Source organism: Selaginella moellendorffii, unplaced genomic scaffold (assembly GCF_000143415.4).
Source record: "Selaginella moellendorffii unplaced genomic scaffold, v1.0 SELMOscaffold_14, whole genome shotgun sequence".
Classification (NCBI taxonomy): Eukaryota; Viridiplantae; Streptophyta; class Lycopodiopsida; order Selaginellales; family Selaginellaceae; genus Selaginella; species Selaginella moellendorffii.
The window spans coordinates 844,623-866,943 of NW_003314275.1; the positions used below are offsets into that span (position 1 = coordinate 844,623).

The following is a 22,321-nucleotide window of genomic DNA, read 5'->3' on the forward strand; positions in this document are numbered from 1 at the left end:
CGCGCCATTTCTGGGCACCGATATTATGAAAATGGAGACAGGGAGAATGGATACGTTCGTGACCTTTTGCCAACTCACTATATTGTGTGGCGTGAAATGTACTCAAATCCACCTGATCTAATACGCAATAAAATCCGTCTTCCATTGATATGTTTACTTGATTTCAAAATCCATCAGTTCTAATTCTTGCCAATCCTCTGTAGAACTTCGAGTGGTGGTCAATGTGACACGCTCATGCAAGTTCTACGGAAGTTTGGCAAGAACGAGATGGAAAGAACTGATCGATTTTGAAAAGCAACACCTCTAGGTAAGCATATCAATGATTTTATTGCGTATCAGATGGTGGATCAGAATTTGTACATTTCACACTTCAAAAAATCATTATACTGAAAATTTTCTAAGCCAGGCACTGTGAAATAGAGGACGTCATCTTATGACATTCTTTGCCTAGAGTTTCGTCACAAATTTCATGCACGAGCACCGTATCTGATAGATAGGTTTCGTTTTGTTATTCAAATAGTCTTGCATGCTTCTGGATTTTTCTCTTCTTGTATGTCGCCGCTGGGAGACCTCCGCTGCGCGGATCACGTCTTCTCGTGGATACCCTGGCACGATGCAATGGTCTGGAACACAATGATCGCGAGCAAAGCCTGAATGTAATGTTGGCACTCTACCTTTGTTTTGTAGAGTTTACTATGCAATGTATAATTGAGAGGCCATCAACTAATATCGTTTGCAAATTTAAAATCAATAAAAAAACAACAGATTAAGAGGAGAAATCAAGATCTCTGCCCTAATTGCCAGCCAAAACAATCTTTTGAGATAATTTGAATAGAATTTGGACCAGGATACATGGCAGATTGGGAGCTTCGCATTTACAAAGCTCTTTCATGGGCATTAGGATCTAGATCGATCTCACGCAGAATTGGACTTTTGAAAGACACACTGGGAGATGGCCAAAGTGGACATGCAAACGGAGTTCTTTGGTCTACGCCGGAAGAACTGAATTGGCAATCCCCGAGGTAGGCTCATCAATGAACTCTATTTTCAGTGCCATCCCCTGAGCCAAAGACCAAAGTTTTCAGGTCCACTTTGGATTGGCTTGGCTGCCCAGCGTCTCTCATTTAAGCCGGGTGGAAAGATGCACCCATTTCGTGTGGGAGATTGGTCTCATCCTAATATAAATGAAATACAAGGTGAGCTCATGAGGTTGGTATGTGAAAGAAGAGAACTTTTGGCATGCCAATTGCAACAAATAGGAGAAGGTTGCAATTGCATATCATTGCTTCAATAATCTCACAAACCGAGTGTTCTTGTCAGTAATAACATATGGATGTGCAGAGTGATGCCTCAGAAAAAGTGATTTCTGAAAAGAAAGAAGATCTTGGTCAAGACGGTGAGCAACTTCACTGTTTCAAAGGAGGCTGTTCTTGTGATGCATGGTAATTTTTGCTGTTTTATGTTCCACAATATATTTTAAATTTTTTAAAGTTTGCTGACACGTCAAATTTAAACAGCAGATTGTAGCCAGGTCTCGAGAATTTTTACGCACTGCGATTTATAATATTGAGAAGAGTGACAAAGCAAGTCACAGACTCCATTCTCGGTTGTTGCAGCATCCAACTCCTTACTCACACCTCGATTCACTGGCCAAGTGCTCCAGTGATGGCGAGCACTGGCATTTGTTCAGAACTGGTGATGATCCTTGACATGGACCTCGACACTGGGCCTGGACTTAGATGAAATTCTCAAGACAACTTGGAATTCTAGACATGGAAAGCACTCCAGCGGTGCTCCATGTGCACCACCGAAAACGTCCTCTACAACGTCCACATTGCCACTGTCAACCTGCGATTTTGAAGTATACAAGAGCCAAGGAACAGGAGGATCCTTGGAACTTGCTGCATAGGCCGTCATTGCCTCCTCATTGAACTTGGCCAGCAGGTTAAACCGAAAATCCTGCGAGCACTCTCCTTTTGCCCGACGTGCCTCAAGAAAGTCGAAGATGCCGACCATGTTATCAATATGTGCCCCACATACACTAGCACGCCGGTGCGATGGGGGTCAAATCTGCATGTCTGTGGGCAAACAAACTCTGTGCAAGGGCAACCATCCTCCAGCTTGCACACCATAACCCACTGGTCTAATGCAGGAGGGGGCGCTGCGAGACCATGTAAACAAATGAATGAATAAATGAATGATTTGGTAGAATTATTATTTATCTGATGGGGGTCGGATAAATTCTGGTTGCAAAACCAGTTTACAAAATAAACTTTGAGAAGTTAAGCAAATTATATATAACATGTATAGATATATCTCTTTTTTCTTTTCTTGTGTGGCACTTAGCTCTCTGCTTCTTTTCAACCTCTGGAAAGAAGTGTAAAATTAAGTGCCACATAGGAGAGAAGTTTTAGAGATAATACAATTATTATTAAAATTAACTGAAGAGCGTGAAAAAGTTAAAACGTGGTGTAAATTATAATTTTAATCATATAATGTTCTTTTGTAATGCAAGCGTGAATCAAAAGTATTAACATCTGCACACTCGTCTGCGGTTCCCGCGACACCTCTTACTGGGAGCCTGAGAGGTTTTGTTTTCGTCGCTCCAGCCATGCTTGTCGAGGCTCCTCCGAATCCGAGGACGAGTACGATGACTCGCTATCCTTCTCTTTCGATGTTGAGGACGGTTACAAGGTATTGGGTTCTCCCTTGTATTCTTGCCCTCTTTTCAATCTCTTTTTCACGATCAGGTGGCTGACGACACCGCGAGCAGCGCGATCCCTCGATCCAGCATAAACGAGCTGGGGTTCTCATCATCGCTCATCGATCGCGCCATGGAGATTTCGGGTATTCGTGGAAATCCTCAGCTTTTTTCTTCTTGGAGCTTGACTCTTCTCTAGATTGCGGCAGTGTGGAGGATCTCGCGTCAAAGATCCTCGCAATGCAGGTAGGCTCCAGAGTGTTTTTTCCTTTCTTTTCGATGGACAAGGTGATCATCGCAGGAGTTCACCTCTCTCGAAGATATTTTCAGGGGCAAACTTTCGGAAGAGATGATCGCGAACGCTCGCAAGGAATGTGGTACTTTTCTCTTACGTTGTTCTTTCTTTTCTTGTGTTTTGCAAGCGAAGCTTATGACTTACATTCTCTTCCTCTATCTTTCTTTTTCATAGGTGCCAATGCTCAAGACTCAGCCATAGCTGATTACATTTTTTCGCAGCATCCAGATCTGCTTCGAGCAGAGGTAAGTTCGCGACAACGTTTTAGTCGTTCTTCATTTTTGTTTTTTTGCGTAGGAGGCATCGGACAAACATCTACATGGTAGACTCAAATCCATGGGCTTTTCAGACGAGCAGATAGCTAATGCGCTCGGATTGTTCGGTAACCTGCTTGCTACTTTTGTATTCATTGATTTCTGTAGGAAACGATGCGAAGCTCGAGGACGTCGTCGAGCATATCTTCGCCAAGGAAGCCGCACCACGGCTTGAAGAAAAACCAGACCTTGCAAGGATCTACCGAGAGTGGACGAAGAATCAAGGCCAGGAAGCAGCAGCCGGAGAGTTGACACCACGGACGGGAAAAGGAAACGAGAAGACGATACCTTCTTCGCCAACTTCGACGACTTGGAGGACAACTTTGATGGCTTCCTGCCGGAGCAGCGAAACCAAGGCGATGGGATGGGCTTTGGCATACCGGGGCAGCCAACGAGATCAAGAACGCTGCCATCTTCCAGTCTCCCTCCACCGTTCTTCTACTTCGAGAACGTAGCGATCATGCCTCGCGGGAGCTGGGAGGACATCACCAGGTTTCTCGACGGCATCGAGCCAGAGCTCGTCAACTCCAAATGGTTTTGCGCTGCGTCCAGGCAGCGAGGCTACGTCCACAACCTCCCCGTCAAAGGAAGAAGAGCGCTGCCTCCGGGACCGATGACGATCCAGGAGCTCGTCCCAGGGATGGAGAACGTCCGGACAAGCGCGTCAAGCTCAACTGCATCACCACCTCGAGCGACCGAGCTGCTCGCGTTCAGGCCAGCGCCGAGGCGTTCTACAACGACGACGACGTCGATCCTCAAGTCTTCCTCGACATGAAGAGAGCCAACCTCGTCTGGCGCGGCCGGGGGATCCTGGCGCCGCTCGAAGTCCAGGAGCTGGAAGTAGTGCAAGGCTTCGACGTCGGGCACACGAGCTCCGGCCAGTCCCCGGCTGAGCGGATCAAAGCTCTCGGGAACGCCATGCAAGTCCACACGGTGGCATGGCATCTCTCTCTTCCCAACCGGTATCCGGGTCCTCTCGCTCTTCTCGGGGATCGGCGGCATCGAGGTGGCGTTGGAGAAGCTCGGTATTCCAATCAAGTTCCTCGAAACCAACGCGGACTGCCACAGGCAGCAACACATATCGTCTTGGGCGACGTGACGGAGCTGTCTCGAGAGAGGATCGAGGAGCTCGCTGCTCGAGCCGGGGGTGGCTTCGATCTAAGTCGCGGCTCTTCTTCGACTACGTAAGGATTCTCACAACGGTGAGAAGCATCATGGCCAAGTCGGCGTCGTGATCGAATCCACCAGGCAATTTCTTTTTCCCCGAGAACTCTTTCCAGATTTTGATTGATGATCACAGAGATGGTCGTGGTTTTTGCTAGAAAAGTCGTGTTTTCGCTAAGAATCCAGGCCCACTCTTTGACAAAACTTTCTTTTTTCCATCATGTGCAAAATCGCTTTATGACCACACAAGAATTTCTCGAAGATCAAACGAAAGAAAAGATTCAGTGCGAAAATCGCCACAAAGTTGACTGATGTCATCACAGAGACGCATGGAAAAGTCGTGGTTTTCGTGGTCTCTTTGACAAAATCTTCCTTGTGATCACAGCGTGTTTGACACGAAATTTTTGACGATTTTCGTTTTTTGACTACTGCTTTGGTTTGATCTGCGAGAATTTGATTGATGTGATCACAGAGACGCATGGACAAGTCGTGGTGTTTTCGAATCCAAGCGGCTCTTGACAAGATTTTCCTTTTCTCATCTCGTGAGCTAGTAACTGAACTTTAATTTGTGACACAGTTTATATATTATAGTACTATAGTTAGTATATTATCTAGACAACAGACCTTACAAATAAATATTTTTAAATTTATATTTAAATTTTGACATTTAACACGATCCAAGTGGTCACTCTCTTCACATGATCCAAGCAACTCATCCTGAAGAAAAAGCAAAAATTAAACAAAAGCTGATCAATAGAGAAAACATGCACTTGGCACTTTGTGGGCTTCAACGCAGGGAAGAGTCATGGCCATGGCAAGGCCCAGCCATAAAGCCATCACTCTGGGCTCCAAGAAAGACAACACCTCACTACAGCACTTGAGAAAGAAAGAGCTAAGCTCTGGAGAAAAGAAGACACCTTAAGAGGAAATTCTTATCTACCCTGGTTGTGTTCCTCACCTTGCCATAATGCTAGCTGTGAGGAGGCTATAGCACTCTCCCTGTGACTAACAGCTAACAACAAACAAAAAGAAAAGAGCAAGAAAGGAGAAAAAACGAAAACACTCACCTTATGCTGGCCATAGCCATGACCTGTGGCAGCTCTGGCACTGCGAGGCTTCTCTCGCAAAGGTTCATGGCTCTGCTGAGGAGGAGATATATCCAAGGGTTTGTGAACTATGAGATGTGATTTCTTCAGCAAAATGTCCTCTTACTTGTCCACAGTAAACTTCTTCAAGTAGATCTTATGTTTTTTCTAGGTTTGCACATCTTTGTAAAATGTTGTCTCTTCTTTGTTTGTACAATTTTCTTCCCATGACTGAATATGGTCTTGTCCTCAAGACAAATTGTTTACACTTGTCGAAGGTTGAATATCAACTTGGTATTGTTGCTGTTGTAAGGTAGTAGGCAATTGTTGGGAAAAGAACAAGAGGAGGGTGATGAAGAAAATCTTCCCAAGCTATATCATCCAATTTTCCAATCTAACATTTGTGAGGATATATCAGTTCCATCCCACACTGTCCCAATTGCCTTGCTCGATAGAGCTTTGGGAAGTTCCTCCTGGATCTTGAAGATGATATGAAGATATCACCTTTCGTGAATATATTTATAAAGGGATTTGTGGAGAAAAGATTTGCAGAGAAGGGATTTGCAAAGGAGAACCAAGGTGCCATGAGACAAGCTTTGGTCACAGGAGAGCGTTGGAATGTTCAAAACAGATGGACACAGAGACTTCATGGTGACGATAGCATATTATAAAACAAACAAAGAATTAAATTCTTTGAAATACTTTTAGAATGTTTAACGCAAATCGTTGACTAAAGTTGAATTTTGTTTAAAATTGATTTTCAGACTACAGACTAACAAAGATTTTTGTTGAGAATTCCAGACTATCCTGTAATCCCAAGTTATATATATACTCAGCACATCAATGGAATGCTTCTAGCTGGACTTCCATCCCTCTCGATGCCGCTGGGAACTCGTGCCGCGAGTTTCCATTCACCAGCAAGCCCGCAGAGTCATCTTCGCGCTCCTCATCACTGTCGTCCAGGACGTGAACCGATCGCCCATCCGCGTCCCACGCCGGGGGAGCCTCTCGAGCTTTTCCCTTGTTCCAAAACTGTCTCAGCTCCAAGTAGCCAATGATCCCAGAGACCATGAACACCCAGCCGAGCAAGGCCCACTCAAAGCCCCGGACGTGCTCGCTCCCATAGATATCCGCCAGTAGAGACATCCCCGAGGCCAAAGTGACGAGCCCAAAAACCAGCACGCCCCTCCCCGAGTAGACGTGCAAGTACTCCCAAATCATCCTCAGCTTGTGCTGCTGCTGGCCCGGCGGAGACTTTGCGGGGCGGAAGAACGCATTCACCGGCTGGAAGCAAGCCAGGAGAATGCTGAAAAGTCCCAGCTTTACGTGCACCGTCTCTGTGTGGAGGCCCCGGAGCTCGGCAGCCGCGAACAGGAAGGCTAGCAGCATCACGGTGACGCCCGAGTACTGGAGATAAGTGTGTGCCTGGAACCAAACGTTGTTCTCCAAGTGTTTGAGATACCTTGCCGCTACCACGCCTCCCGGGAACAAGACCGCCCAGGCCAGGAACATCATAAACCCGTGGACGACGAGAACGGGCTTCACTTCTTCGTCCGCCTCGGCCGCGCCTTTCTCCAGGTAGATCACCGTTGCTTTCCTGCTCGTTCTGTCGTGCATGTTTCTGTCCGACGGGAAGTTTGCGTCCCACTTTGATCCCATCGCCCAGACGATCCTCAGCGGCACCGATGGATCCACGACGTTCTTCTTGCAGGCCCTGTCGTTGTCCGACGAGCACCGCGGTTGCAAGCTCCGGGTGAACTCGAAAGTCACTGCACCCTTCTCGGACGAGCACCTCCTGTCCCACAGCTCCTCGCTTGTTTGATGAATGTTTGACGCGTCCCTGCCGTCGATCCAGTAGCTTTTCACGTATCCAGTCCCGTCCGCCCCTACCCAACCTACGTAGGCGAACGAGTTCACCATCCCTCTGCCAAAGGATATCGCGAGATAGCCGCTCTTTCGCTCGCCTCTCACCGCGAACGATATGTTCGTGCCACTCGTCGTCCAAAAAACCGTCACCTGTTGCTCGGCCAAAACGACGCTGCTATTGTACATGTCCGAGAGTCCGCCATCCACCACCTGGATTTTCCATCCCATCTTCTTCTCGAAGAAAGCCTGGTAGTATACTTCGTCCGGCGTCGTCCTGTTTGGAAGCCAGCTCAAAGCCAACGGATGGGACAACACTCCGTGAGCATCCGGGCCACCCGCAAAAATGGTCTCGTTTGGATTTGTCGCCCCTCCAACGGGGTCCGAGGTGATGTAGAACGCGACGTCGTGACCCGCTTGTATGGAAAAAATCACTGGAACGCCCCTCTCAACTTGGACAATGGGAGCCTCCTTCTTGTTGATGTGAAGAACTTTGGTCGGGCTGGGCGGATTCGGATAGTGTGCCGCTTCCTCCGACGTAACCACGAGCGGAGAGCCTCTGTCCGCTACAATCACGTCGATCGTCGGCTCGGCTTCCGTCGCCACCAGGGGGCCCGAGCACTGATTCACAGCCTCGGAGAGAACCAAGTTTACGTGTCCAAACGAGACTCTCCCCGGACCACCGTGGTTCTGCGGCCAGTAAAACGGCTGCAAGCTGTCCGGCGGCTTGAGCGGACCGAGCGCCCATATCACAGTCATGTTGGCGCTGGGAGCGATCGAGACGTCGAGCTTGGTGTCGGAGCTATACAGCGGCCTGTTGTAGCGGACGAACGCTACCCCATCTACGTGCTGGCCGTGGACAAGCACAGTGGTGCTGTTGTCGCTGCTACTGTCGTAAACAACGTCGGGACACACACCGGATGGATTCTGAAAGTCCCAGTTGCATTCGCTATACTTGCTGATGTAGTAGTCCTCCGCGAAGGGTGTGTCCCTGTTCTTAAACCCCGCCACCACCACGTCCGCGTTCATCATCAAGTAGTTCTCTTTCCCTGGCATCGCCCATCCAAACGCCATATACTTCGTCTCCGGCACCACTGCCTCGAGCGCTATATCCACCGAAGAACCATTCCCTGGAAGCGAGCTAGAATTCCCTGGAAGCAAGCTCCACCTTAGCCTGTATAGCGGGCTAAGCTCCACGCAATTCTCCAAGACTGTGGCTGGAACCTTTCTTTGCGAGGAAGAAGAAGAGCTCGAATTCTTCCAGCTCGAGTCGAGAACTACGTGACCAAAGTCCGAGGCTGTGATCTCGTCCCAGACAGCGAGGACTTGGATTTTTTCCCAAGTCACATTCTCCAGGAGCTGGAATTCCATGTCGTCGCTGAGGAGAGTGTGGTTGAGCGACGCGGCCGAGACTGGGAATCCCTGCGTGAGGTTGCGAAAATCCTCGCCCAGAGATCCCCACCAGCAGACGTGGGGCGAGCCCTGGATCATGTCGAATCCCGTGACGCGGAAGCTACAGTCGTCGAGGATGGTCACGCGGCCGCGCAGCTGGTGCTGGATCATGCCGAGATCGGCCGAGAATCCGACGAGAGGGCTGTCCTTGGAGCAGCCCTGGCTGCTGCCGCTCCCGATCGAAGAGCACAGGAGGAGGAGGAGGAGGGGAATCGGAGCAAGGGAAATGGCAGTACCTGTCGGCCGATCCGACGAGCTCTTCATCCTTGGCGTGGAGCAGCGATCGCATTTGGATTCCTGTGAGCGCCTATAGATCTGGATCCCCAAGAGCCCTAAAAACACCAGGGTTTAAATTTTTTAATCATGCTAAAAAGAAAAAGGTTTAAACATTTAAACATGATGAAAATATTTTAAATGTGATTGGAAGCTTTTAAAAATGAAACGTGCCTTTAAACATTATCAAGTCAATGGATATCCTCATGTTTAAAAGCATTTATTTTAAATTGTGTTTAAATGATTTTAAATATGTTTAAAACTTTAAAAAATGTTTAGCATTTAGGGTTTGATTTTTACCACGTCCAACGTAGCGGATGGTTCCTCGATGGAGATGGATACAAGGACTATGTCAGGCTCCAGGGGCGTTGACTATGTCTCAGGGCTGCTCATGTCTACACGGTAAGGCAGATCCTAAATAGACACTCAATCTCTTTGCGCAGGAACAGGATGACCCCTGGTACATGGTGGGTCGCATATCCGCTAGCGCAGTGCCCCTGCCTATGGCAACGAGCCGTTCCGGGGCTACCTCAAGCACTGTGTGCCAGACGCGGTCGACTGGAGTTTCGTCCACAGTGCCATGGAGATGAGCAAGTTCTTCGATGACAAGTGGCAACGCCAAGCTGCTTTCGCAGAGATGCTGCTTAAGTATTTGAGGAGCACGATTCCTAACGTTACTTTGAGGGTCACGGAGTCTCCAGTCGTGGGTTTGATGCGGAACCTGATATCAAGGTCGAAGCTCTGATCATGAGCGAATGGATTCTCGTCATGCTTGCTGAGATCAAGCCGGAGCTTGGCCTTGGAGAAAGACCGCCAACACTTGGAGCGGCTCTCCAAGGCTCTTGCGTCTATCGGGCTGGCTGTTTCTTCTCTGGTGGCCTTCTACGGCAGGCAAACGCTCGTCGAGTGATCCGAGCATCAGCTGGCCGGAGTTGATCAGAGACGAGCATGCCCAGGGTGCATCGGTTACTCAGTACTGACACCCTGGGTTTCAGGCTAGCCAGCGAAGGGAGAAGATGCTGCTCTTCTCGTTGCTACGTCCTGCTTCCAAGTGCATCGTCAAGTTTGTCCAGAGATATGGTGTCGAGGTGCACACGCAGTGGGCGGCGCATGGCTACGCACCTCCATTCAGCTGCAAGCCACTGGAGATGGTAGCGACTGGCTGGTGGTGGACATGGAGTACTGTACCGAAGCGGCTAAAATTTTATAGAATATTCTCCTAATGAGCAAACATGTTGGCAAGGAGAATATACCCCTGCGCGTCCCTTGGCACGAGGACTCCTCTCACAGCGCTGCTGGATTCATCCACATCTTCGCGTGAATCACTACTGCTGCTACATCGTCCTCTTCTCTTGTGGTTCTTGAGCAGAGATCTCCAATCGGCGGCATCGGGCTCGTAAGGCATAGTCTCCAGGAGCTCTTGCGCGTCACACAGGTGCCCGGCACGGCTCAGCACATCGATCATCCCGCAGTAGTGCTGCTTCCGCGCGATCTTGGCGAAATCCAGGGCCAGGGACTGGAAGATCGATCGCGCCCTCGAAATGTCGCCGCTGTGGCTACATCCCAGGAGAAGGCATGTGAAGCTCGTCTCATCAGCGCCGCAATCTTCCAGATGCATCAACACGAAGATCTCCGCGGCGCGATCGAAGCGGGCGATCTGGGAGTAGGCCACCAGCACGGCATTGCAAGCCACGGCGCTGGGATCCGGCATTGTCGCCAGGATCTTGTCCGCGCGATCGATCTGGCCAGTGTAGGTGTGGACGAGGATCAGGCACATCCATGCCGCGGGGCCGCGGTCGGGGATCTCTGCGAAGAACAGGTGCTTGGCGTGGATCACGTCCCTGTGCTGGGCGTATGCCGCTAGCATCGCGTTCCACGACGAGATATTTCTGCCCGGCATTCGATCGAAGAGCTCCCGGGCTTCTTCCAGGCGATCGTTCTGCGCGTAGCCTGAGACCATCGCGTTCCAGGACACCACGCATCGCTCAGGGACCGTGTCAAAGATGATCTTGGCCTCCTCGAGATGACCGTTTTGAGCATAGGCCGCGAGCATCGCATTCCATGACGCTGTGCTTCGCTCCTCCATCGAATCAAACAGGCTCTTGGCGAGGTTGAGCTTGCGATCCTGCGCGTATGTCGACAGCATCGTGGTCACGGAGATGGCATTGCGCTCGGGCATGGAATCAAACAGCGCCTTGGCCTCGATCATATACCCGTTTTGGGCATACGCAGCGATCGTGGCGTTCCACGACACAAGATCCTTCGCTGGTAAGATCTCAAAGATCTTCCTCGCCTCGCTAACGTTTTGGATCGATGCATACGCAGTGATCATCGCATTCGCGGATACAGTGTCCCACTCGGGCATGGATTCAAACACTCTCCTCGCTTCTATCACATAGCCGGTTTGGGCATACGCGACGAGCAATCCAGTCCACGACACGACGTCTCTCACAGGCATCTCATCGAAGATCTTCTTCGCTTCCTCGACTAACGAGTTCTCCGTGTAGGCATTGAGCATCGCAGTCCAGGAGATCACGTCCCTCTCGGGCATTCGATCGAAGAGTGTTTTCGCCTCGTCCATATGCCCCGATCGGGCATACGCCGACATGAGCGCGCTCCAGGCGCTTAGCTCCTTCTCGGGCATCTCGTCAAAGAGCTCCTTGGCCTCCCGGAGGTGTCCATTGCGAGCAAACGCTACCAGCATGGAGAAGAGCGTGAAGGGAGATCTGGAGCTCTCGGGCATCGATGCAAAAACTTTGCGGGCATCGTCGGCGCTGCCACACTTCCCATACATCTCGATCAGCGTGTTGGAAATGCGGCTGTAGAGATTGCGATCGTTCTCGAGGTCAAGCTTGGATTTTACTTGCTTGTGCTGCTCTCTCACGCTTGAGAGTGTTCGACACGACTTGAGGCTCGCAAGACACTCCTGTAAGCTCAACATTCACATCTTTCAAGTAATCTCACATCTTTTCTGGAAGAAAAAACTTCTCACCTTGGGAATTTTCTCATCCAAAACAAATAAAAACTCTGCGATTTTTCACCCACCATGTCTTTGCTTGAACCTAGACATTGGCATGGAGGTGCTTTCGGGTACCTGGATTGGTCGCAGCTCAAGAACAGCGTCCCCTGGTGCTCGATCGACGACAGAGACAAAAACCTGGAAACAAAAAACATGTTTCTGAGATATTTTCTTGAGCTCTACGAATTTACCTTTGATAGTTCCTGCTGCGAGCTTCGTCGGCTCTTTGGATCCATAGCCTCTTTCCCCTTGTTTTGTATAGATAATATCGGTCTCCGGAAGATCAAGTGACTCGCTTTTCGGCTTTCTGGTCGTGATTTCGCTTCTCGGGACGATCTGGAGCAGTCGAGACGTCGTGTTCCAAGTCTTTCGCTTCCACATCTCAAACTGGAAAAAGAAAAGAGAAGTTTTATCAGAGACTTTTTGAACAAAACAATCGAAGCTCAAAAACTTACATGGAGGTCCTTTCAGCTCGGAAGAAACCATCTTGATCATGCTCGGAAAAAACCATCTTGATCATACTCGTCCTCCAACTCTTTAGCAGCTGCTGCCGCTTCTTCGACTTCTAATTCCGAAAATCTTGCCATCAAGCGCTCATGCTCGAGATCTTCACCATATCCCAGAATCAGCACAAGACATTCATGTAAACTTACGTCACCTTGGGCTTCTAGACTTCGGTCAGCAGCGGGAGATGGACCTCGAATTCTTCATCGTGTTCTTCTCTGATGTCAGTTTTGGATTTGTAGAACGCGTGAGAGATAGAAGTGGAGGGACCACGGCTTGCGAAATTGGCCTCCGCTCGAAACTCTGGATATTTTGATAAGACGAGCAAAGTTTCTCGACTCCAACATTGAGAGCATCAACTCGCAGATTGCTGATCTTCGCGTCGGATGAAAGGAAGGAAAAGCAAGAGATATTCATTTTGTGGGATCTCCTGGACGAGCTTGTGAATGGCACGATTTTCTGAGCTAAAGATTGGAGCTGCTGGTGTCGCCATCTTTAGGATTCAAAGTAATATTCCAATTAAACTTAACCTGGTTTATAAATTGGAGTTTACTTGATGATTAAATAAATAAGTCAATTCCGTTTGGGACTTTTTTACAATCGACTGCTAATTTTTTAGCCAAAAATTCAATAAGAATTATAACCAGATGAATAGTTTCTTGAGCATAACCTTTATGATCAAATAACATTGTAACAGAAAAAGATTCAACAAGGAGATCCATACAATTATACCATCAGCCATATGATGACGACCATCATCATACAGATTAAATAAGTTACCTATATAAATTGTTATCCTTGATAGTTCTATCGAGCAAACTTTCGCAGGTAAGATCAGGCACCTGAATTGTATATGTAAATTTAGGTTGTCTTGACTACACAGACCCAATAGCACTTTCCAGACAAGTCTACTCCCATTGTAGTGTTCTAAGAATGTAGTCGAAGACCCATGGTGGGAGAATCTTGGACACTCCAGTGAGAGGATTCCAGATCATAAAATCTTCTCTTCTCATCCCAGGTAACAAACCACCACTAGAGTTTAGAACACGATCCAAGTCAGAGTCACGCTTCTGCCACGTGGCACAGGGGTGGTTCAGATGTTGGTGGCCAACGACCATGACCATGTACCCTGTTTTCTCTCTCATTAGTGTCTCCTCAGATCATTATCATGGTATCAGATTGTAGATCCTGATGGTTCACCATGCTAGTGTGCTTTCTGATCAACAACCACTAACTACACAGAGTATGGCAGAAGATGGCAAGCAGTAGTGCTGCTGCCAGTGCATTGGAGCAATGTTTAAATCCCTTTGTACAAAGGGAGATTTTGCAAATTGGGCTGCCCTCCTGAAGGTTGTTTTCTTGTGTGATAATTGCGATGGGATTGTCGCAGGCAAAGAACCTGAACTAGCCCAAGGTGCTCCTAAATTAGCAGATTGGAAGCTGCACAATCCTAACAACAATAGGTATTGGTTTAGGCAAATAGTATATTCATCTTCTTGATCTTGATAAGCTCCTACAAATTAAACCAATCTAACCCAGTTTCTTGGTGCTCAAACAGTTGAACATGTGGTCACGTTGAAGGGTGAATTCTTCACTTTTAAAGATGGATCCCCAATTTTCTTCTCATAGTAGAGAATGTCATTGATAAACTTCTCAACAGGCAATTAGGGATCCATCTTTAAAGTGAAGAACTCGCACTTCAATGTGACCACATGTTCAACAGTTTGAGCACCAAGAAACTGAGTTAGATTGGTTCAATTTATTGGAGCATTGTTATCAAAATCAAGAAGATGAATATGCTACTCACTAATACCCATTATTGATAGGGTTCGCTTGTTGTGCAGCTTCCAACCTGCTAATTCAGGAGCACCTTGGGCTGGTTCAAGTTCTTTGCTTGCAACAATCCCATTGCAATTATCACACCAAAAAAACAACCTTCAGGGGGGCAGCCCAATTTGCAAAACCTCCCTTATACAAAGAGATTAAACACTGCTCCAATGCATTGGCAGCAGCACTACTGCTCGTCATGTTCCATACTCTATGTAGTCGGCAGTTGTTGATCAGAAAGCACAAGTCTCTCCTAGCATGGTGAACCATCAGGATCTACAATCTGATACCATGATAATGATCTGAGAAAACAGGGCACATGGTCATGGCCGTGGCCACCAGCGTCTCTTTCGTGGCAGCGAATAACAGTGGCTTCAGCTTGGACGAAGCCTGAGCAATCGGCACTTGGTAGACAGCTACTTGCCAACCATGTCGAAACGTTGATAATAGCAATCCTATACGTGATCTTTGAAAAACGAAACACACGGCTAATTCTTCCACATACTGATTACGTGACATTCGGCTAAGGTGATGCAAGCATACTTTCCCAAAGGCCTGGACACTCTTTTGACCTGTCCAGACCTTTATCATAAACAACATACTCTAATTATCTGGATGAGCTTTGAAGTTTTACTCCCCCCAGGCCTCATCCACAGCAACCTCTCCATCAAAGTCACCAGCTGTGAGTTTAATGCTTTACTTAACTTTGATCTAATACTGAACATTCTTATTGAATATTTTTTTAACGATAAACCTAGTGCATAAATGGAAGGGCTTGGCTGAATCTAGAGCACAGGGATGGAGCATATAATGGACTGTTGTTTGTAGCAAATTGTCTAGGTAATGAGGACGAGTTATTTCTCTACAATGCTTTCCAGTTCATAAACGTATCTCGTTTATTAAATAGCAAGATTTATTAATTAGATATTATTTTGAAGGATTGGTGAAAAATTATAAACTTTAACCATCAACCCTCTTTTCCTTAAGGAAAATCTAAAGAGCTTGGTTGAGCTACTTGCACTTCCGTGTTGGAATTTCTCATTTGCCAGTATAAAAGTCCAACAGTGGGATGACAACCCACAATCTCTACAACTCGCATTCTATCATGCCTTCACAGTTTATTATCTGCTTAGTCTTTGCTCTTGTAGCGCTTGCAGGGACAAGCAACTATTAGTTTGTTGCAAATGCCCATACTAGAACTATAGCTAATCAGACTCAATCTGGTTTTGATGCAGGCATGCAACTTTGAGGATACCTGTGACAAGAACTCGGAGGTTATAAGCGGCACAACATTGACTGCCAATTGTTACAAGCCCAATGGCCAGCTCCACAAGGGAGGCACCCTCAACTGTGGCAGAAACTTTAGTGCCTCGTGCCAGAATGTAGTGATCACCCCGTGGTACCTTCCTCCAGCTCCAAGTGCTGCTTCCATCAATGCCCAGTGCTATGGCAATGGCCAGTATCGTTATACCTCAGTACTGATTAACAAGTGTGTGCAGAACAACGGTGGATTCCTCCAGTGTTGTAGCAGCAAGTGAGTGAAGTTTCTCATGATAAAGTGATGTTATCTTAACATCAAATAAATTTGTTATTTAAGTTTCTTGCTTCATGATTCTTTTGATTTTAGGGTTCTTGCATCTTAACATTGAGGCACCACCGCTTTCTTCGCGGATGCCACAACGATTTGGCTCGGGGCACTGATCAAGAGCTTCTGCACACTTTTCTTCCGTGTCACAAACATGCTCAATCTTGTTTTTTGCAAAGTAGTGATTTACCACCTTGTTCATTCACCACCATTCTAACAACGATGCCTATCATCACAGCATTAGCTCACAGCAGAGCCCTGGATCTTCTTCGAGAAAGAACTCCCGATTTTCAGCACTAACAAGAGAACCAAGCAAAGTCCACGAAACCTGGCACAGCCTTGGGCGCCTCCTCCACTGACCAGCTCTTGGAATCGACTCCAAAGTGCACAATCCGTGAGTTATCCCCGTCAAGCAGCCATATACTGTTGCTCCCATCAGTGCAAACAGTGCACGCCTCCAAATCATCAAACTCCTCATCACGGCTCGAAACAATCTCCCACTTCTCTCCCCGCCTCTCTGCGACAACCAGCCCCTCGTGATCTTCCGCCTGCAACTCATTACTAACCACGAACAGCCGATCCCGATCCAGCTGAAGAAAGGACCACCACCATTCGAACTCCAACTCGTCGGAATCAAGCTTGAGAATGCGCCAGGAATCATCCCACAAGTTGTATCTCATTAAGGCATCCGTGCCAAGCATCGCCACCTCCCCGTGATCCAGCATCGGATAGAAACCATACCCGTCCTCCATGTCCCCTGTGTCTGGGTAGTGTTTGTTCTCGCGCAAGGACCACTCGCCCGAGGCCGAGTCGTAGATGTAGAAGGCGCGCAATTGCCCGAAGCTAGCGACGCAATACTCTCGCGTCGATCGATCCCTCTCGCGGCGGTACACCCTCAAGCGCATGTTAGGGCCGGTCTCTGGCGGCAAAGGAACTCTCACCGGGGAGGAGTTGAGATCGCTGTAGCGCCACACGAAGATAGAGGATAGCGTCAACCAGTCCTCAAACGTGGCCAGGCACAGCAAGCCCGCGTCGCTGTTGGCGATGGTCATGTCGTTGGGGAGCGTCTGGAAGTGGCGCCACTCGTTGCGAGGGGAGCTGTCGAGCGGCTTGACGAGGAGGGATCCAGAGAGACGAAGGAAGAGGTGAGGGATGCAGCGGTGGGAGAGAGCGTAGCCTTTGCGGAAGATGGGATCGTCAATTGCTCGTCGCCATTCGCGGCACACGCACCTGGCCTGGCACAGATCGATCGCGGACAGCCTGAGGAAGACGAGCTCCAGCTCTACCACGACTTCGCCGCTGGCGATCGCTCCTCTTTGCCGCATTGTGTGTCAGTTCTAGGGCTTTGCAATTTTAGGGTTCTTGCATCTTAACATTGAGGGGCCGCTCTTTCTTCGCGGCTCGCTTATACGCGGATGCCACAACGATTTCTCGCGCGTTGTTCGCTGCCTTGTTCGACTGATGGACGCCACAGCGCCTTCTTCTCTCTCTTTTTTTTCTCGCGCATTTAGTACTGCGAAGATTCTATCGCGTGTGCTTTGCCCGTTCAGCTAATGCTACATTGCTAATCTCCTTTCGCAATGTCCTGGGATTTCTTTCATCTCTTCTTCTCTGGACAAAGATCTCATCTCCTGTAGGAGAGATTCTTCATCCTTCTCGCTTTTTCGTGCATCTTTTCTGGGGCTACACGCGATTTAATTTCCAGTGCGTGTCGCTCATTCACACAATGCACAGATTAAATCTTGTCGATCTTTCCTGTGGCTTTCTGAGAGATTCACGGATGAATCTTCTCATGCAGTTGGCAGGAGAACAAAAAACCATCTTTCCTTTGATTTCGATGACACACCAAGGATCATCGTTTAGGACTCTTTGTCTGCAAAAAAAGTATAGCGATGGTACATCTGTACAGTGCGTTTCTCTAGAGAAAACTCGCGCAAAAACCCCCAGAGAGAATGAGAAAAGATGGAAAGAAAATAAAACCAGACCTTTTTCTTCTCACAGTCACTTGATCCGCTTGATCTTCTTTAGTACGTCCTTGACGTTGGGGCCTTTGTCCCACGAAGCAAACTGGCCCGCGACCTTCTTTAGCAGCACTCCAGCGTTAAAAATCGCGGTGGAGTCTCTCAGGTTACTCGGCTGTGGCAATCCAAACACCACCCGGTTCACGTCTTCGTCGACTTGCAGGCTGTAGACTTCGCTAAAAATCTGCAAAGCAAGAACAACTTGTAAGCTCTTACTGCTACCAGAAACGAGAGTCTAGCGAGCTTACTTTACACATTCTCTGGTCTGCTTGTATGTGAGGCTCACGAGCCCGCGAAACAACGTTTATGACGAGGATTCCTTCGGGTTCCAGAGCAGCTTTCGCACTGCGGAGGAATGTTTCGAGAAGGAATTCCTCTGGAGGGCAGCTTAGCCCATTACTGCAACGGAGTTATCAACAAATATCAACAGAAAAGAGAGAACAGAACCTTGGATCGGAGGAATCAGCGTCAATGAGTAGTATGTGCAATTTATGTCTAGTGTTCTCGCTGTTAGCTTGTTCTTCCATCTGAAATAAGAAATATTCGAGAGTTTCTTCTTTCAAGTTTGATCTTTCAACTCATACCTCTTGTTTTGCTATAGCATCGACAGCGGCTAATCCATCTCCAAGTCTCAGCTGTAAGAGAATATATTGGTTAAGAAGAAAAAGAAAAATTGGGGACTCTCATGCCTGCATGCGATCGTCTTCCACAAATCCAAAGTGACGCTTTGCCAAATCAGCAACAACCGGATCCAGCTCCACTACCTTAAACAAGAAAAAACCTTTTGTCATGTAACAAAAAACAAAGAGAACACTTCACCTCAATGCTGTTGAAGGGAAAATGCTTGTACAGAAACATTGGGAGCAATCCAGCACCAAGCCCAACGATCATCACACGAATCTGTACTAGTAGTTGAGGATTAATTCTTTGTCACAAGCAGAAAATAGCAAACACTTTGATTGCCATGCCTGTTCTTTGGAAGATACGCATGACTCAATCTTAGTAGCGATCAAAGATAGGCCTGCCACCATCCCTTCGTGATACGGACTGGCCAAGTAACTGTGATCTACCTTCATCTCATCCGTGGTGTCTGGAACAAACACAAGAACAAGAAAAAATAAAGTTACACTTTGATTAAAGTCAAGAAGTTTCTATACCACGTACTTTGTCTTCTCTGCGCTGCAGTTTCTTTGCCATGTTTGTTTTTCTTTTTACTACCCACGCGTCGAAATCCATTCGTTGGCGTTAGTAAAGCCTCCGACTGGATGAGGTTGGGATTACGTTTAAAGAACAGGCGTCGAAAGAAGGCCTTTTTTTTGTCGGATGATACAACATCCTCTACAAGCATGGTACCCGTTAATGGAGAATCGATCTGAACAAAGGAGAGAAAAGTCAATGGTTTCTCTTTGTTAATCGATGCACGGTATTGTTACCTCCTCCAGCAGAGTCCCTTTACAAACTCCATCGTGTGGCAGCAGGAAACTGCAGATGTTCGCAACCAAGAGTTAGAAACCTCGACAAGGAAAAGCGGGAAAGAGAAGTGAGGAACTTACGGTACTCCTGAGTCACAATCTAATGGTACAAGCTCTCTCACTAGCGGGGACAGGAGGTTCTGACCATTTGGAAAGTGGGAATATGCACAAGGTGAGTGGAAACGGATACCTGAAGTTCAGTAGCGGTCTGACAGTCAGTTTCGAGGTAAACCTGTCCGAAAAGAAGAAACACAGGTTATTTCCGACAGATGAATCGATGCAAGTTTTATAGTCAGCAAGTCCTACCATGATAAGCCGAGCGGCCTTGGCACTTTCGACCACTTGCCATTGTCCTTCCTCGGATGAATAGAGCCACTCGTGAGCCTTGGCCTGTCGCAAAAGTATAAAGATCTTGGAGGCTTTCGAAATGAAATCGAACATACCTTTGGCACCAAAAACACAGCGCACGCATCAGGCGTGACGGCCTGTCCAATCTTGGCGTCCAGAACTATTGCTTTGAATGTTCCCCCGAGAGTTAGAACAGATCTCCGAGAGGGTTGGAGCTTTTCAAAGTCACGAAACTCTGGTCCTCTTCTTCTCAACGCATTTTCCTTCTCTATCGCTGCGATATTTTGCGCCTGGAAACATTGGTGTTGGTTTTTTCATAAGAGAAAAACTCAGAAAAAAACTCACATGGAGATCGGACGAAAGATTATAAGAGATCAAGGACAGATTGCTCGTCGTCTCTTTCGTGGCAGCAAATAACAGCGGCTTCAGCTTGGACGAAGCCTGAGCAATCGGCACTTGGTAGACAGCTACTTGCCAACCATGTCGAAACGTTGACAATAGCAATCCTATAAAACACAACGTGATCTTTGAAAAGCGAAACACACAGGTAATTCTTCCACATACCGATTACGTGACTTTCGGCTAAGGTGATGCAAGCATACTTTCCCAAAGGCCTTAACACTCTTTTGACCTATCCAAAAGTACTGTCACTCTCGAGAAAAGAAAGAAGAACGAAATGGAAAGGAAAAGAAAACGCACCTCTGAGAGAAAACGTTTCCCGGACGCGTGATCTTCATCCGCCTGTCCAAGCACAGCATCCAGTGCTCCTTTGTCAAGAATGTAGTCGAACGAATCATTCGAGAACTAGGAAAAGAAAAATAAAAAGGCATTGCTCTCAGCTCGATCGAGAAAAGAGATGCAAGAAAATAGCTTTACCTGCATTTCCGTCATGTCCATGACCTTCCAGAACATCATCGGCCTGTCCCTGATGTTTCTGCGCATCATCTCCATGATCACACTCCGCGAGAAATCGATGTTGGTGATATTCGTGAAGCCGTGATCATACATGGCCGACGAGAGCTCCGAATTGCCACAGCCGGGAATCAAGACGGCCGGGAGAGGGCTGAGCTGCGGATTGAGGCCGCAATGGCGCTCCAGCAGCGGGAACAAATCCGACCATTGCGCGTACCATTCGAAGGGGAGGCCGTCGCGCGCCACCAAGAATTCGTCCCAGAAGCGCTGCTCCTTGAAGGAGCGATTGGGAAGAGCGTTGTCGCCCATTCTATTCCCCCGCGATAAACCCTAGCAAAGCTCATTTGCTAAAAAACATTTTTCTACATATAGTTGACCAACTTGTAATATGGAATTTCCATTGACCAGGATTAAAAATCTGATTTAAATTAAAGAAGATATGTTATTTATTATTTTTATATTATTTATAAATCTCAAATATTTTGATCTTAGCTTAGCCAGTTGACATATCATCACTGTGATTTCTGGGTCTGAAAATTTACTGATTTCTCAGAGCATCATGGTGGCACTTGTATTTAACAAGCACAGCTCAAGCATCATAGTAGCATACATGTAATATGACAGCCAAGGAACATCTTTTATCTGGAGGAATTAAATACTAATTTGATGAAATACGTCTGTATCTGAAGGCATTGTCAAGTGTCCTAGCTCATGCTCAACTGATTGATTGTTGTGCTAAAAGCAAGTGTCAATGAAAAATGGACATCTTGTGTGAGCAACAAAGAGATTGTCATTGTGATATGGTAACATTAATGTGTGGGGCCAGAGAATTTTCCTCATTCTTGACATCATTTGGAGCTACTACTTACTACTGGATAAATGGTCATGATGAATGATCATAGACCCAACAATCTTTTATATTGTTGTTAAGCCCATTAAGCTTTGTATTATACGTGTGATAATCAAATGATTCAAGTGACATGGATAACAAAAGATGGTATTTTGTAGAGGAACTTTGAGCTCATAATTGATTCCAATATATTCAAAAGAAATATTGACCAAATCAGCTTTTATTATTAACTCATCTACTATCTTATAGTATATTTTCCCATAAGTCCAAACACAGCTTGGAGCATTGGATGCAAAGTAAATATACTTGCATTCTCGTCATATGCTCTATTAACCATTAAAAACTTGACATGCACAAATGTATTCCTAACAAGAATCATGAAAACTTCCATTTTTCTTTCAGCCCGACATAAAACATTATCATATATATTTCCCATCTAGCCTTATATCCTTTATACCACTATTGATATTCATTCCACAGTAAGCGTATTATACATGAATCTCATTCTGAAAACCCCACCTGATATTACATAGCATGAATCTAAGTGAGAGATTCCCCAATAAAATACTATGTTTATATATAGTTTTTATCAGCCACTAAAATAATATACTGCTTTTTAACATAGCTTGTTAGATA

At 47.0% G+C, this 22,321-nt stretch overlaps 3 protein-coding genes and 1 pseudogene across 3 annotated transcripts; 1 reads left to right on the forward strand and 3 right to left on the reverse strand.

Annotated features, from left to right (window-relative positions):
* Positions 1-2,025: 2,025 nt before the first annotated feature.
* Positions 2,026-4,409, forward strand: LOC9646602 (annotated as a pseudogene).
* A 1,920-nt stretch (positions 4,410-6,329) lies between these two features.
* LOC9646603 (cytochrome b561, DM13 and DOMON domain-containing protein At5g54830) lies at positions 6,330-9,200 on the reverse strand. The gene has a single exon (XM_002970412.2). It carries the CDS (start codon positions 9,136-9,138, stop codon positions 6,400-6,402), a length of 2,739 nt encoding a protein of 912 aa, XP_002970458.1. The 5' UTR covers positions 9,139-9,200; the 3' UTR covers positions 6,330-6,399.
* Positions 9,201-10,366: 1,166 nt separating this feature from the next.
* On the reverse strand, positions 10,367-12,661 carry LOC9646604 (pentatricopeptide repeat-containing protein At4g02750). The gene is made up of 2 exons (XM_024675382.1): positions 12,242-12,661; positions 10,367-12,073 (listed from the first exon to the last, which is right to left on the reverse strand). The coding sequence occupies exons 1-2, from the start codon at positions 12,659-12,661 to the stop codon at positions 10,367-10,369; spliced, it is 2,127 nt and encodes a 708-aa protein (XP_024531150.1).
* Positions 12,662-17,889: 5,228 nt separating this feature from the next.
* LOC9632162 (methyltransferase-like protein 13) lies at positions 17,890-21,152 on the reverse strand. The gene is made up of 17 exons (XM_024675295.1): positions 20,800-21,152; positions 20,623-20,727; positions 20,488-20,554; positions 20,269-20,429; positions 20,019-20,213; positions 19,882-19,965; positions 19,766-19,807; positions 19,657-19,715; positions 19,537-19,585; positions 19,268-19,475; positions 19,072-19,193; positions 18,923-19,003; positions 18,793-18,867; positions 18,688-18,738; positions 18,551-18,630; positions 18,352-18,502; positions 17,890-18,287 (listed from the first exon to the last, which is right to left on the reverse strand). Exons 1-17 carry the CDS (start codon positions 21,142-21,144, stop codon positions 18,084-18,086), a joined length of 2,079 nt encoding a protein of 692 aa, XP_024531063.1. The 5' UTR covers positions 21,145-21,152; the 3' UTR covers positions 17,890-18,083.
* Positions 21,153-22,321: the final 1,169 nt, after the last annotated feature.